Source organism: Scyliorhinus canicula, chromosome 3 (genome assembly GCF_902713615.1).
Source record: "Scyliorhinus canicula chromosome 3, sScyCan1.1, whole genome shotgun sequence".
Lineage (NCBI taxonomy): Eukaryota > Metazoa > Chordata > Chondrichthyes > Carcharhiniformes > Scyliorhinidae > Scyliorhinus > Scyliorhinus canicula.
The window spans coordinates 223,349,315-223,366,696 of record NC_052148.1 but is presented as its reverse complement, the minus strand read 5'-3'; the positions used below and the strand labels follow the sequence as shown (position 1 = coordinate 223,366,696).

The 17,382-nt window shown below is 46.6% G+C and overlaps 1 protein-coding gene across 1 annotated transcript in view; it reads left to right on the top strand.

Annotated features, from left to right (window-relative positions):
• Positions 1-17,382, top strand: part of pdgfc (platelet derived growth factor c) — a 429,023-nt gene that overhangs the window by 134,958 nt on the left and 276,683 nt on the right. Inside the window, exon 2 of the mRNA XM_038792293.1 lies at positions 13,630-13,825. Coding sequence (XP_038648221.1) covers positions 13,630-13,825 — 196 coding nt within the window. The remainder of the gene's footprint in view (positions 1-13,629; positions 13,826-17,382) is intronic.

Sequence of the window (17,382 nt, the reverse complement as noted above, 5' to 3'; positions counted from 1 at the left end):
TGTCTTACTGCTGACCACACTATTTCTGTCCAATCTATGTTTGTCTTAAAAACATGGGTAAACTAGCTAGCTTAAATCACATTATGCATTGTGGCCACTGCTTTTAGCAAGAGTTTGAATGCTTATTACTGTTATGTCCTAGAATACATGATTAATGGTTAATAATGATTTTTGGATGTACTTTATATGATTAGTCTCAATCTTTAATAAACTAACTTTGTAGAACTATTCTAGTGTTATCCTAGCTATCCGGTTTTAAGGGGTCTCATCTCAGGACACCCCCCCCCTTCAGCCCACAGCTCTGATACCCACGCAATGCCTGGAGCGTGGCAACCTATTGAACTGGCGAAGCTGTTTGCGGTGGCTCTCTTCTGTTGTAACTTAATTACAATCTGGCCTCCGTGCCTTCCCCCCGGAAAGAAGCCTTGCTTGCCTTGGCAGATGTTCTGCAGCAGTTTTTGAGCATCGCAGGAAGATACAAGGGGGGCGATTCTCCGCACTCACGACGGTGCGGAGAATAGCGGGGGTCGTAAATTTTTACGGCCACGCTAGTCTGACGCCCTCCCGCTATTCCCCCCCCCCACGCCCGCCTCCCGACACGAATTGCTGGCCGCCATTTTTTTACGGCGAGCAGCGATTCTCAGCTGGCCGATGGGCCGAAGTCCAAGCCCTTTATGACCGTTTTTAGGAACGTCAAACACACCTGGTCTGACCGTTCGTAAAAACGGCCGTAAAGTTCGGATCTTGGGAACCATGGCACCGATTGGCACAGCAGTACCACGGCCGTGCCAAGGGTGCCATGGGCCCGCGATCGGTGGGCACCGATCGCGGGCAGCGGGTACTTACCCCGCGCACTCTTTGTCCTTCCGCCACCCCGCTGTATCCATTCGCGGGGCGGCTGAGGGGCATCCCGGCCCACGCATGCGCAGGTTTCGCGCAAATGCGCGATGGCGTCATCCGCGCATGCGCGGGTTGGAGTCTTCCAATCCGCGCGTGCGCGGCTGATGTCATGTGACGCGTCAGCCGTCGCAAACTCTGGCAAGCGTTTCCCGGTCGGGGGGGCGGAGGCTGGCGTCAAACCCGCCCGTTTTTGACGCCAGCCTCACGATTTCTTCCGGTTTGGGAGAATCCCGCCCAAAAGGTTTGCGGAGACAGATTTTAATTAGCCCTTCACTAATTTAATTGGCCAGTTTAAGAGTGCAGGTAAGCTCAGAGGCTTGCTCCCCCCCCACCCGCCGGCCTTGGAAAATCGGAGTTGGCGGAAACAGATGTCTGCCTCCCTTCTCCCAAATCAGGCCACAAAAGTCTGGCCCCAAATATTTCTTCAATGTTTCTGTTATTTCTTCAGTCCGAATGATAATTGCTCCTCTCTCTGCTTCTAAGGGACCAACATTTACTTTCACTATTCTCCTTTTTATATCCTTGTAAAAGTTCTTGCAATCTGTTTTCATTTTTTGGATAGCTTACTCTCATATTCTATTTTTTTTGCCTTTTATTAGTTTTTTAGTGGCCCTATGCTGGTTTCAAAACCATTTTCAATCCTCAGGCTTATCACTATTCTTTACAACACTATAAATCGTCTTTTAATCTAATATTATCCTTAATCTCCTTGGTAAGCCACAAATAGACCTTACTTGTGAAACTAGTTTTTTTAGTAAGATGTATTTTTATTGAACAGTTTGTATTGTTACCATAAATATTTCCCACTGTTCATTTATCACTTCAACGTTTAGTCTATTTACCCAATCAACCTTAGCCAGTCCTCCCCTCATATCTTTGTCATTGGTTTTGTTTAACTTCATAGGAATATTTTGTTTATTAAAATGGTCACCAGTAACAAAGATTTAAATCAACTACGAAACATTCCACATATCACACTAACCTTTAAACAACAAGGAAACATCACCGTTCCATATTTGTACCAATACAAAGCTATATCAGCTGATTTTCACAACAAACACACAATATTACCCTTGCAGGTTCCTTAACAGAAATGGAGGATAAGCCTGAGAATGTGTTATCATGTCCTGACCTTGGTCGTAGAAATGATCTGTCCATCAGTGTTTTACTTGTTCCATGTATCAGTGTCATTCTCCATCCAGGACCCGCAGCTGTGCAGGTCCTCCCACACGACCCAATCTCACCGGAACCAAATGCTGGAATCCACATATCCCACTGGTGCTCAAGGTGCAGTTGAACATCCTTGACTTCCAACATGTTTAACACACAGTGATGTGCCAGTTACATGCAGCACTCAGCACACCAGCAACACAAACATCAGCAATCTGCGAAAACATTTCATCAACGCATCATCAGGTGTCTTGTTTGGGACTGGTTGTTTCCAAAGTTAATGGAATTTAATTGTAATGTTATCGCGTTTTCCGAGTGTAAATTTAACTATGAGATTACTCATTAATTCTGTCTCTTTGCACAAGACGAAATCTAAAACAGTTTTATCCCTAATTGGTTCCACAATGTATTGTTGCAGGAAATTGTCACAAAAGCCCTCTACAACCTCACCTTTGATCAACTAACTTTGCTAATTAGATTGGTACAGTTTAGATTACATTCCAATTAGTTTCAATTATTATTTGCTCAATGTATCGCCCTACAGTAGCACTACTGTAAGGGATTGGGGGGGGGGGGGTCTATAAACTACTGCCACAAGCATTTTATGGCCCCTGTTATTCCTAATCTCCACCCATATTATTTCTACTTTATGATTTTCTCAGGCAAGATCATTTGTCACTCATGTCCTTATGGCATTCTTTGCTGTCAGAGTAATCCTAGTCTCTTTCTATTTTGTCCATACTTTTGAAATGTTGTGCAGCCTGGGATACTTATTTTCCAACTTCCATCACCCTCTGGTATTACAGTGAGGCGATGAGGTTCTCGCCTGCCAGCTGTAGAGAGCTGGCGAGAGCTCCACATTGCCTCTTTCCATGGAAGACTCACCGCTTTGAGTGTTACTCAGACCGTTAACTGGGAAGTGACGAGCTTGGTCCAGGATTAAGGACCCCAGAGGCTCAAGATTCACCCGCCGTGAGCTGATAGCGAACCAGAAGCCGGCAGCTGCATTGAACTTCACTACCACTGGAAAATGGTGGTTGCTGCCTATATGACATGTACCTGAAACCTGGGATCATCACCGGACCCCAGGCCACAGGTGAGTGAGGGTACAAAAGGAGTTGTGGGGTTGGTGTTGTGTGGGCAGCAACAAAGACAGTGGACATTAGCACAGCATGGGTGTAATGCGGGTGCTCCAGCTTCTTCCCACTGTCCAAAGATGTGCAGGTGAGGTGGATTGGCAACTCTAAATTGCTCCTTCAACTCCAAAGATGTGTAAGTTAGGTTACGGGGTTGTGGGGATGGGTGGGGGAGTGGGCCTAGGTTGAGTGCTCTTTTGGAGGGTCGTTGCAGACTCAATGGGCTGAACGGCCTCCTTCTGCACTGCAGGGATTCTATGATTCTATGATTTAAGGGCCTTGATTGGACATGGGGCTGGAAAGCCATCCATGGGGACTTCTGCCATGGTCATAAACAAGGTGGAGGTGGGAAGGTAGCGGAGCCCTCACCCACCACGGTCCCATTTGACACCCCACCACCAAACCCACCATGGGGAGTGTATTAAATTCTGCCCCATGTTCCTGTGATGGCAATTGCATACAAACCATTTCCAGATTAATTAGTATACATGTAGACACAGGATGTGATTAACATTACAACTGTCAGTTATTGCTTCAGCAATCTTACTGACAAGAAATCATAGATCCTGTGACCTCATAACGTACTGGCTTACAAAGTACAGCAAGCCAGGCAAGACATACAGTCCATAACATATCGCCCCTTCCTGGAAATGCCAAACTAACTTCAACTTCAGTCGAGCTGGACTGAGGAAGTGAAATTGGAAACGGCATTCCTTAACTTGGAAAACACTCACCGGAAGTGGCAAAATCAGGCTCGTCCATAGAGAGGTATCCTGAGATGGAGCTTGACTTGGCAACAGTTGATCAACATGTCTCCACCAGGTGAGATGGGTTGCCATTTGGACTATATATGAAACAGCTCCTACCTAAGCAATCATAATAGCAAGAACCCAATTAGCTCCAATAACATAATTATGAGCTAGAACCTCTTATTTTCATAGAATTTACAGTGCAGAAGGAGGCCATTCGGCCCATCGAATCTGCACCGGCTCTTGCAAAGAGCACTCTACCCAAGCCCACACCTCCACACTATCCCCACAACCCAGTAACCCCACCCAACACTAAGGGCAATTTTGGACACTAAGGGCAGTTTAGCATGGCCAATGTGCCTAACCTGCACATCTTTAGACTGTGGGAGGAAACCGGAGCACCCGGAGGAAACCCACGCAGACACGGGGAGAACGTGCAGACTCCGCACAGACAGTGACCCAAGCCGGGAATCGAACCTGGGACCCTGGAGCTGTGAAGCAATTGTACTAACCACTATGCTACCGTGCTGCCCCGTCCTGAACATAAAATGCTTGGCTTTGAACTTTGTGCTCTCTCCTCTCACTTGTGCTATTGATCTTGCACAACTTGGTGTGTTTTCATTCATTTCAGCAAGTGCATAGTTGTCGCCATCATTAGCAGGAATGCTGGAAGTGCTCTAGCCGTAGCATGTGGCTTGTTTTGATCTGTCAGCAGAAACATGTCCAGAGGAATGTCCTTGCGACGACCTGAATGTGTGTTTCATGTTCTGAACAAATCTCTCTGCTAATGGTTTGGTGGATACGTGATATGGTGCTGAGGTGATGTGATGAATTCCACTACATCTCAAAAGATTCTCAAACTCCTGCGAGACAAACAGGCCCGTAGTCTTCCACAAATGTTCAGGTCAATCGTAACTGCTGAACATTTCTCTTCGACTTTGAATTATATTCTGAGCGGTAATAGAGGTCATCACTGAAACTTCTGGCCATTTTGGAATGATCATGCACAACCACCTTGAACATTTTTCCTTCAAATGAACCAGTGAAAATCAATGTGGTTGCACGGCCAAGGCTTTTCCGGCCTATCTCGTGGATGGAGCGGTGCCAACTGAGGCATGTTCCTCACAGTCTGCCGTGAAAAACAAAGGCTGGAATGCTCCCTTCATCAGAATTCTCTGTTCCCACCGGCAGTGCATCCCCGCCCATGGGTTTCCCTGTGTCTTCAATGGGAAATCCCATTGACAAGCAGTGGCAGTATAGAATCCCGCCGCCAGCGAACAGTGCGCTGTCGAGAAACATGCGGCTGGGGGGACGGAGAATCCAGCCCATAATCGTGCCTTGGCTTCGTTGTCTTTGTCCAGGCCAGGCCAGCAAAAGTAGCTTCTTGCGATCTCTTTCGTGCAAACTATTCCACAGTGTCCTGAATTTAGTTGGTCCAACTCAATGTTGGTGGAATAATAACTCACATGACCCAAAGCAAACTTCCTGAAGTGACTGTTAACTCCATCCTTCTGGAAATGTAAAGTTGAAGGTCAGGTGAGACTTGGAAGTTCAGGGAACAGTTGCCCTGCATCACAACATCTGTGAGTTTGGACAATGTTGGGTCCACTCAAGTGGCCTTCTTGACTTGGACTGAAGTGATGAGTGTGTTCTCCACCTGTGCAAAGTAGCTGCCTCTATGAAAAGTGACCCTCTGGTTGACTGATAGGGGCAGCCTCGAAAGACCATCCACATTGCCATACAGGGTAGAATTTTGATTTTTAATGCCATGTATGAGCAGTCAACATCAATGCCCAATGCTGCAACCTGCTTGCAGGTCAGGAAGGGAAACCTGTGTGTGGACCGAATATCAAGGAGGAGCGTGAATTTCCATCCAAACAGGTACTGGAGAAATTTCTGCTTTCCCAAAATTATCCCTGGTGCTTTGCGTTCAATTTGGGCACATGGGCTCTCTGCTTTATTTGAAGTCTCTGAAGCGAAAACCATGGACTTCTCCACACGACAGCACACTATCGGTGAGACAATGGCCCCAACTCCATAAGGCGATGCATCACATACAATTTGGAGAGGTAAGGAGGGGGTCAACGTATGTCAGTATCTTGCAACTTGTCACTGTGGCTTCAGCCTTCTTGAACGCCGCTTCACAGACTTTTGTCCATTTACAGGCTTTGTTCTAACACTAAATCTCATGCAAGGGTCCCAGCTGGGCTGCCAGCTGGGGAATGAATCTCCCGTAATAATTCAGCAGCGCTAAGGACGGATGAAGGTGGCTGATATTCTGTAGGTGGCTATATCCACAGCAGCCTTGGCTTTGGTATGTGCTTTGTGAAGCCCAGCAGCATCAATTACATGCCCCAAATATTCCATAGGCGGCTGAAAAAACACACGTTTGTCTTTGCCATACTCCTCTAGCCTTTGGCATTGAAGTTCCTGAGATGATCCTCATCAGCCTAGCCCATTACCAAGACATCATCAAGATAGCACTGAGCTCCAGGCAAGCCACTTAGGTTCCATGACCTTCTGAAACAGGGCTGGAGCAGAGGTTATTCCAAAAGGCATATGGCAAAATCATTACGCTCCCTTGCGTGTTGTGATGGTAACATATTCTTGTGACTTCTCATCAACATACATTTTGAAGTAGGCCGAGCATTGGTCTATTTTGCTGAATTCCTGTCCAACATCCAGTAAGAAGGTGCTCAATCTGGGGAAGTGGAAACACACAACATGGGACTAACAGTCACTTTGAAATTCTCACAGATGGGCATAGAGCCACCTTTATTGAGCACTGAAGTGATGGGTGCTTCCCTGTCGCGATGGAGGACAGGTACCAAGACACCTATCTTGGCCAGACGTTCCAAGCCAGCTTCGAATTTTGGTTGTCTGGCATAAGACAACGGGTCTTGCCTTCAGATATTTGTTTGAGAGTCAGCTTTGATATTCAACTTTATGTTAATTCCCTTTATGCTTCACAAATCCCCTTTGAAAATAACACCATTGTTTTTTAATCCCCCGGCTGTCAGATTAATTTCTTCTATCGCAATGCTATGTGCTCTCGCCCAGTTTAACCAGACCTTCTCCGGCCATGACTGTCCATCTAAAGCTGGAGGTTTGCCTTTCACTACAAACGGTGATTGCTTAGCAGTCTGTCCATTGCATTCCGCTTTAACTTCTGTTCTGCCCATCACAGAAACAGGCCTCCGTCTATTTGTTTTCACGTATCAAGGGAAGATGATTCAACTTTTCCTGATACACATGACCTGGGACCAGTGTTTCTTTCATGCTTTTACAGACATGCTCAATGTGTCACTTCTTACCACACTGGCAGCATTCAAGGTCTCTGCACCAACATTCAGATGGGTGGTGACCAGGCTTTCCACAGTGGTAACATTCTCAGCTGCTGGCTATCGTGTGTGCATGCTCAGCTGTCATGTTATGCACTCGACTTGATGCATTCAGCTGCTGTGCTTCTTTTGCAGCCAGTACCATGAAGGCTGTAAACTCTGCAAAGTGAGGTTAGCTTCTGTCAGGAGGCTTCACTATGAAGGCCGCAGACCAACCTTCTGTGGGGAATATTGTTCAGCACTTCATTGAATTCACAAAGTTCATTGAACTTTTTGAAATCTGCAACATACTGCGCAACTGTATCTCCCTCTTAGTTTCTTCCAATGTCCCACAATCCGGTAAGCGTGGCCATTTTCAGCCTTTTGCTTTCTCTTCTTTGCCAGTTGCAATGTGCCATTTAAAATGTGTTGCCACTTTATGCTGTGTAACTGATTTTTTTTACTTCAAGCTGTCACTGCAGCTGGCAGCTGTCAGCTGTCACTGATATGAGTTTTCCAGGTTTTGGAAGGCTCACCGGCAACATGGCTGCTCTCTGAAAATGTCTTTGTTGCTGTATTAAACACAGCAGCAATCTCTACTCTTATTTTCTGGTCAATTCAAGAGGTTGGGCGCGATCTAACGGCCTCGCTGCGCCTGACTTGGGACGCGGCAGTTAAATCTCGCGAAACGCCTCTCGTGGGGTTTACTTGGCTCGTCACCCCTTGTGACATCCAAAGGGATCTCGCAAGATGTTGCGATATGGGATCCCACCCACAATGGGCGATAGCTAAATTAGCATATTCACGTGTGCAGTCAGGCTCACTTGAATGCGCTGTCGCCAGAGTTACCCAAGGCTAACCCCCCCCAGCCTTGGAAATTCTGAGCGAGCGCCGTTCAGCACTCGTCTCCACCAATGTGGACCAGGAAGAACGCCACTTTGGGGGGGGGGGGTGGTAGCGTCTGGGCAGGGTGGTACCGAGACACTGCTAATACCACCTTGGCACTGCCAGGCTGCCACCATGGCAGTGCCACTTGGGCATCCCGACAGTGCCACCCGGGTGCTACCCTGGCATTGCCTATTTGCCCAAATAGCACTGCCAGGATGGCACGAGAACCGCCACAGTGCTAGGCTGGTGGTGCCCAGGTGCCAATTTTGCCCACACTGGGGAACCGGCCCATGGGTGCTCTTATGAAGTGGGGTGTGGGCGGCTGATGACCCCCTTATAGGTGAGTTGGGACATTGTGGGTGTTTGAAGGTCACGGTGGGGGAGTCTAGAGAATGGCACCCCGATCTCTTGTTCTGGCAAGCTTGCTAGTGCAGAAAATGGGACGAAGTGCGACCTCAGCGGAGCCTCCATCACTGAGGCCCCGGAATGAAGCAGAGTCCCATTTAATAACGGGTTCGTACTTGGCACTGCGAGCGCCGGTAAATACCCAGCTATATTTGCTCTATTTCATTTCCGTTAAATCACATCCTGCGGCTTGATAGTGCAGTGGTTAGCACTGCTGCTTCACGCCGCTGAGGACCCGGGTTCGACCCCGGCCCCAGGTCACTGTCTGTGTGGAGTTCACACACTCTCCCCATGTCTGCATGGGTCTCACCCCCACAACCCAAAAGGATGTGCAGGGTAGGCGGACTGGCCACACGGAATTGCCCCTTGATTGGAAAAAGAAAATAATTGGATACTTTAAATTTATTTTAAAAAATAAATCGCGCCCATTGTTGTTTACTTTTTTACTTGGCAGAACTTTCACTTTCTATATCTCCTATACTTTGGACGTTGGGGTGGGCCTGTGGTTTCATCGGGAGCCTTTTTTCCCCTTGTAATTTCTTTTTACTACTTCTTTATTATTGTGACTTTTTTTAATGTCCCGTGTTTTATTCTGAGCAGTTGCAATTTTTATTTTACGATACTCTGCAGTTTTCTTTTCTTTTTGAAGTTTGCAGTTTTCTTTTTTTCCCAAACTCTGCAGGTTCCTGTATTTGACTGCCAACCATTTCATGCTGTGTAATACAATCCAACATGCGGTTCAGTTAAGCAATCAAGTTTCCTTGCTTTAGCTTCACTTTTCCAGCCTCCCTGAACAGGCGCCAGAATGTGGCGACTAGGGGCTTTTCACAGTAACTTCAGTTGAAGCCTACTTGTGACAATAAGCAATTTTCATTTTCATTTCAAGTGGTGTTACTGCAAAGTCCTTCATCCTCGTCGCCAGTTTGTCCTGTTTTTAGTCCTGGCACCTTTCAAGGTTGATCAGTGCACATGTAGGCAAAAAAGATTATTAACATTGCAACTATCCTTTATTGCTTCAGCTATCTAACTGACCAGAAGACCTGGATCCTGTGATCTCATAATATACTGGCTTGCCAAGTATGGCAAACCAGACAGCACATGTAGTGCATAACACTCTTCATGTCCCTCTTTGCTACACCGCTCTATTGTCTCAATTTCTTTGTTTAAATCTCCCATCACCTGAACACTCCCAAGCCTCCTTTAGGTTAAAGCCTCTCCAGTTAGAGCTAATCCATTTCATTTTTTTTTCCTTTTCCTTCTTGTTCTAAATTTAAGAATCCGTGCCTTTATCCTTCATCGATCTGGAGAGACTTTTGTTATCCTGGGGAAGAGAGGGATTTGTTTGACGCTTCCTTCCGGTCTAGTTTGTCTTTTTCCCTGACATGGGTTTTTCTCTTCAGCTGTTTTTGGCACTTTTGGAGCTTGCAGAGCATCTTGTCTATTATGAGAGCAGTTAGTCTGAGGTGGAATAGGTATCCGTGCTTGAGGATGCAGGATGAGGATGGCCCTGGGTCTCCTTTGTATGGTGGTTGTTTCCGCAAATAGGTTTGGTCCTCCCCTCTTATCTCTTCTCTAATCTGGGTGATTATGGTTCTGGTCCTGGTTCTGGTCTATGTTGTGTTCTGTGACTTGCCTTTGCAATAATTCAACAGAACTGCTGGTGACTTAACTAGAATGATGCTTTATTGATTAACACGTGAAAAGGTAACAACCAGAATGCTATACAGATTCGGTTACTATTTGATATTCATTTACTCTCCTGGAACTAACCTATGTGTGACTGTCCTGGGGTATCCCTCATTACCAACTGGCGAGAGTCAGATGTCATATGTCTGACGCCACCAGCTGGTTGGAGGTCGCATTACTAATATATACAGTATCATTCACAGGCATATCACCACAGTTTAGGCTGGCAGAAGGGAGAGGTGGTACTCTTGCGGGATGGGGAGGAGGACCGGCCCTCTCTCTCAGGAAGTCCAATAGATGGCTGTCTTGATAGTTCGTTTTCCTCTGAAGCTCTCCCCCCCCCGCCCCCCCTCCCCCCCACCGCCGACGGCTGGTACCCTGTCCGAGATGGGGTTGATTTGGTGCAGGCTTGGTGGATTATCGGTTTGGGGTTGAGTGAAAGGTCCTAGGGACATCATTTCCAGTGTTTATTTTTCATGGTGCTTGGCTATACGAAGCTTGGCGGAGCAGTCAGAATCCTGTTGTCCCCAGGTATCAGGGCTGTCCTCCTTCAGGCACCTTTGAGGAGGGTGCTGTGGGTTGGGTATGACCCCTCCCCCAGCTGTGTGGTGTAGAGCGGTGACAATAGAGACAATAGAGCGGTGTAGCAAAGAGGGACAACCGCACTGAATAGAGACCGTGTTTGTTTTCCCTGGGGTAGGTGAGATGCCCCTTTGTTGTTTGGGTCGTTGGTTCTCTCCCTCATTTGCATCGGTCGGACATCTGCCTGAGAGATATGGGGTTTGGATTGAACACTGTTTCTCTATTATTCGTGTGATTAGATCCGAGGGTTAGAACCACAGAATTCCTACAGTGCAGAAGGAGATCGTTCGACCCAGTGAGTTTGCACTGACTCTCTGAAAGAGCACCAGACCTGGGCGTTATCCCTGTAACCCCATAACCCCACCTAACCTACGCATCTTTTTTCACTGAGGGGCAATTTAGCATGGCCAATTCACCTAACCTGCACTTCTTTGGACTGTGGGAGGAAACTGGAGCACCCGGAGGAAACCCACGCAGGCACAGGTAGAATGTGCAAACTCCATACAGACAGTCACCCAAAGCCGGAATGGAACCCGGGTCCCTGCCGCTGAGAGGCAGCAGTGCTAACCACTGTGCCACCGTGCCACCCTCTTTTCCTCTCTTTTGGAATTCCTAGAGGCTGAGACCTCTGTTACATCTCTCACTTTATTCTTGCTTTTACCCTCAGCTACTTGGAGGTGCAGCATAACCCTGGCCATGTTCAGGCTGGCTGGGTTTCAGCGTTTGGGTTGTTTAGAGTGAGTCCACTTGAATGGTTGTTTTAATGTGATCTAGGCTTTTCTCCTGGGTGGTTCTGGTTGGTGGAGTGGGTTGCCTGGTGCTGGAGTCTTTTTTGAGGGGCATCTTGATGGCCCCCTTCTCCCTGGGGATGCCCCCACTGTCCCGTCCTGTTTACTGGGATCAGAGTGATTATCCTTACTCACGTTTCGGGCTTTGTGAGAATCCTGCAAGGTCAGTGCTAGTAGCTCTGACCTTTTTCCCTTCTCCCATCATTTTCTTCCATGGGAGACCAGGGGCTGGATTCTCCGATCCTGCGGCTATGTCCGCAGGGTCGGTCTGGTCTTACAACCAGAAAGTCGCCGCCGCCCCTGCACCGATCCTCCATCCAGTGGGGGGCTAGCAACCACGCAGCGTAAAGCCTGCGCTTTAATTGCTGATACAGTCGGAGAATGGCCGGGTCCGTGGCTGCGCGTGCTCATGGTGGCGGCTTGCGGCGGCTGGAACGTGCATCATTACGCTGGCTGCGTGTGGACCCGGCCTGCCAAAAATTGCCCCCTATGACCAGCCTCGCCACCCCTGGACCACCTCCCACCAGTCACCCCCACCCCCCAATGATGGCACACCTGCCAGCGGAATGGCTCCCCGACCCCCCGCCCCCGAATGTGGCACTGGATTGGATTTGTTTATTGTCACGTGTACCGAGGTACAGTGAAAAGTATTTTTCTGCGAGCAGCTCAACAAATCATTAAGTACATGGGAAGAAAAGGGAATAGAAGAAAATACATAATAGGGCAACACAAGGTATACAAAGTAACTACATAAGCACCGGCATCGGATGAAGCATACAGGGGTGTAGTGTTAATGAGGTCAGTCCATAAACACTGGACACAGTCCGCAACTGCCACGCGAGGTCCTCGGTGGGGACTAGGCCCATTAGGGACGGAGCATCGGGGGAGGGCCTCAGGTGACAACCTGAGGCTTTCCCGATGGTGTGCGGCGTACTCGTATGCCATTTTTGAGGGGGGGAGCATCGCAAAAAACGCCCCCGAATCCAGCATAAACAGGGATTCTCTGGCCAATCAGTGAACTCGACTTCGGTGTCGGCGATCGGAGAATCCCGACCCCTAAGTCTGAGAATAGCATGAGCTCCTTGCTGCCGGTTCCCTTGTTATTATTTAAATTACTCTCTTAGTGCTTGCCTCTTTCCTTTCCCTCTATTTTTCACTTATGTCTTTATTCATCCATGGTTGCTGATTAAGGTGTAGTCTCTTCTTTTTCTAGTGAAATATATTTTTCCTGTACTCTGACCACTGTCTTTAATGTTTCCCATTGCTGTTCTAAATTATTGATTTCCAATTTAATTGCCCATTATATTTTTCCAAGATCTGTTCTCAGTGTCTCGATTCCACCATTTCTCTCAGTTATTTTCTTAAAGTGCACTTCTTATGTCACACCAAATGCAGACTTTCCTTTCTCTTATCTGTCCTGGATCATTCCCCATTACGAGATCCTGCGGTGAATCTTCCCTTGTTGGCATTCCGACATACTGGGCTTGAAAAGAGTCCTGTGCGCATTGTAGGAACTCTGAATCACAGAATTGTTACAGCGCAGAAGGAGGCCATTTGGCCCATCTTGGCTGCACTGGCTCTCCAAACGAACATCGTAACCGAGCGCCATTCCCCTTCAACCTTCAAAACAGTAGGAAGGAGAACAAATGTATTTTTCTACTTAAGAAGTGCCTGAAAATCCTAACCGTATGTGTTATTTATTTTTCAATGTTTTGTAAGCTGTCACCAAGAATGTGATGAAAGTACTGGCCCCACATACTTGCTAAAAATGTTATGGTGCAGAGAATGGTTGAATGAGTTCCAGTTGATAAATATTTCATTAGGGTGCTGGTTCTCTTGTGCCATTATGATTTATTGGTTCGTTGTTGTGAGATTTGTGTTCAGTATGTCAGACTAGTTTATTACTGACAAAATTAAGTACGTAAAGGCAATTGGTCATGGCTGAGATTTAAATTCCCTTTGTTTTAAATTTACAATTACATTGGCTTTTTTCTAATTAAATTAGGAGTACATGATCATCAGCATGAAAAAATTATCACAATATCAGAGGATGGATTTGTGCAGAGTCCACGATTTCCTCAGAGTTACCCTCGGAATGTGGTGCTAGTGTGGAGATTAATAGCAGCTGATGAGAATATGCAAATACAGCTGACCTTCGATGAAAGATTTGGACTTGAGGAACCAGAGAATGGACTGTGCAAGTGAGTGCATTCTTTTCAGATAAAGGTCGATCAAACTGCTAGTAAAGAAAATTATTGCTCTTAAAATAGGAGGTGAACTAGGAACAGCCAACTACATTTAATATACATTCCATATACAGTCAAGTAAGTGGTCTTGCATTGTTTCTTAAAAATATCCATGTTGGGATTGCTGATACGATGAAGCCTGTTTAAGTGAATGACTGATTAACAGAATCAAAAGCAAAACCCAGTCTATGCCTGTCTGCTTTCTTTTTGAGAATGTAAGTAATAAAGTAATAAAAAAGCTACAATGAGATAGTTAAAGAGTTTCAAAGCTTCCATGATTACACTTTTTGAAATATGATGCCTGACAGCCATGAATGATAGCTTAATAGCTTTAATGATCTAGAATTATAGAATCCTTACAATGTAGTAGGTGACCATTCAGCCCATCAATGCTGCACCGACCCTTTGAAAGGCCCCACCTAGGCCCAATCCCTGCCCAATTCCTGCAACCCCACCCAAAGGAGCAGTTTAGCCTGGCCAGTCCACCTAACCTGCACATCTTTGGACTGTGGGAGGAAACTGGAGCACCCAGAGGAAACCCACGCAGGCATGGGGAGAAAGTGCAGACTCCGCACAGACAGTCGCCCAAGCTCAAAATCGAACCCGGGTCCCTGTGCTGGGTGCCGTGAGGCATATGTGCTAACCACTGTGCTACTGTGTCTGCTCTGGACCGGGATTTTCCTTCGCAGGCCCGCCCCGCAACCTCTGCTAGCGAGGATGGAGAATTTAGCGGTGTGGAATTTGCTGGCAGCGGAATTCTCTCCTCCCGCAGTTGTCAATGGGATTTCCCATTAAAACCACCTCACATTGCTGGGAATCCCGTGGGTAATGATGCGTTACCAGCAGGACCAGAGGATCTTGCCCCTAATTTTTAAGCATAATACAAGTTCCATGTTTTCCTTCTGCTTTGTTGTTTACACTGATTTCTGCTTGTTGCTCACTGTATTTTACATTCCATGTTTGCTGAGGAAATTCTCAATAAATGTTGATATCCCATGACATTTATGCCATTGAGGAAATTGAGGCCATGTAATCATGGAATAGTCGATTGATACAGTACAGAAGGAGGCTATTTGACCGAGTGTACTTGTGCCAGATCTTTGAAAGAACAACCCAAATAGTCCCATTCTCTTGCCCTTTCCCTATAGTCAAGCCGGTATTTTCCAATTGTCAGGATACTGAACCAGACCTCAACTTTTGTGAGGATACTGGACAAGGAACCCCAAACTGTGAGGGAAGGATTGATGACTCTGACCAATAGGTATATTAATTTGAAAGAAACTTTAATTTAAACACAGAGTTAACCACATTAACTTCAAATAAATAGCTTTACAATTAACAGTTAAATAGTTCTTAAATAAAAGGAAAAAAAAACTTTAGCCCACTATCTACACCTGCCTCGATATATATTCCATGAAAGCAACCCAGTGCAGTTCAAAACCCACTTACGAATAAAGTTAACAAAAAAGGGTTACTTGCTTATCTGTGTAGACCTTTGGAGAGAGAGACCCTTTCAGAAACCTAAAAATCCTTCAGTCTTGTCAGATTCAAATCCTATGGCATACTGCTTTTCAGTATAAAATCCTTTGAACAGCCTGCAAAACTAGAGGCAGACATGGCTCCTCCCATTAATTACATCATCTGTATTCCACTAACATGTCTCATGGCCTGCTTAGCTAGGACCAAACATACTCCCTCATAAATGATCTACACCCCAGGCAACCTTCTGCATTCAAAACAATGGGAGCGATCTACCGGCCGTGTTGCTGCTGGGGGCCCAGCGTGGCCGGTAGAGGCCTTCCCCAGGCTTCCTGACAGCCGTTATGCCTCGCAAGATCTAACCAGATCTCGCGAGACATCACGATCTGGATCCTGCCTACAATGAGCAGGATCCAGTCTCACAGAGTGAAGTCAGCTCAGAAGCTGACTTACCTCTGCCTTCGCCGGCTCGAATGGTCACCCGGCATCTGTTGGCCTCCACTGGGAGAGCCCAGCTGGGTGCCCTTCAGTACTGGTCCCCACAAACCGGGGACCATGCGGAATGGTACCTGGGGAGGGTCTCTTGAGGCCCTCGGGTAGTCGGCCTCTGGGCAGGGTGGTACCTTAACACAGCTGCTGCCACCTGGGTCCAAAAGTTCAACATATCTTTCCTTGCTTTTTTGCTTTATCCTTCTGTTTATCATGTCAGGGATCTTGTCAGGATTTTTTTTAAAGAGATGTTCACAACTTGTCCTGCTATCGGTTGTGCATAGATATATCCTCAGGTCTTTCTGTTCCTGTACCATTTAGTTAATATTGTCTCTCCTCTTTCCTCCAATCAAAATATATCACTTCATACTTCTCCGTGTTAAATTGCACGTTCCCTGTGTCTACCTGTTTCTCCAGTCCATGAAGCATGTATCCTGAAGTACTCTCCTTACTGTTTAATATGTTTCCAAATATTGTGATATCTGCAAATTCTGAAATGATGCCCTGTATTTCTATAGGTCATATATGTCAGGTAATATATATCAAACAGTGGTCTTAATGTTGACTGCTGAGGGCAATACTGCAAACTTTCCTCTATCAGACAATCAAGCAAGAGGCTGAGGAGCCAGAGGAGGAAGAGGAGGAGGAAGAAGAAGAAGGGAGCACCTTTTTGCCAGGGCTGGTCGTGAAGGGCTCACACTCTTTCAATAATACCAGCAATCACAACCCTATTTCCTCATTCATCAATTGCCCCACAATCTGAAGCTGACCATTTCATCAGCCTGCTGGTCATAATGCAAATTTAAAAGCCTTCACAGTAAGCCTTCTAAATCAAATTTATAAATGAAATCAGGTCATATTACATGCAAGTGTTCACAAATTACATTTGTTCATTCCTCAGTGCTTGTCTTCCATATGTCTTAGCCTGTCCGCGTGCTCGAGGGCAGTTTCCCCCCAGTAGCAGTAACATGCGTGGTGACAGGCTGCTGAATTTCAGTGGAGAAGACACCACCTTGGCATGGGCAACAGCAGTCAGCTGGAGTGGGTGAAGTGGCAGGAGCAGAAGACAAATGCTCTATTCCTGAAAGGGGACAACAGGTTTGCACTCTTTGGAGCCACTGCCACTCCCCAGTCTGGTACCTCAGAAATCCTAATAATCCTTTGGAGGACAGATTGCTGGGCTGCTGTGACACCCTCCAAACCTTTTAGAACACTACTATCTGCTGCCATGATGACAGCATTAAGCTGACCTTGTTGACTTCAGTGTAAGCTTCCATTGAGGCACTCGGTTTTCTGGTGGAAGCCCGTTGTTCTGCAACGGAGCCTGAGACATAGGCCATCAGACATTGCATAAAAGCAAAATACTGCGGATATTGGAAATCTAAAATAGTGACACAAAATACTGCAAATACTCAGCAGGTGTGGCAGGATCTGTGGAATGAGAAACAGAGGTTGCGATTTAATGGCCTCATCACGCCCGACTTGGTGACACGACGAGGCTGTTGAATATTGCGAGAGGCTTCTCGCGAGACTCGCAATGCTCG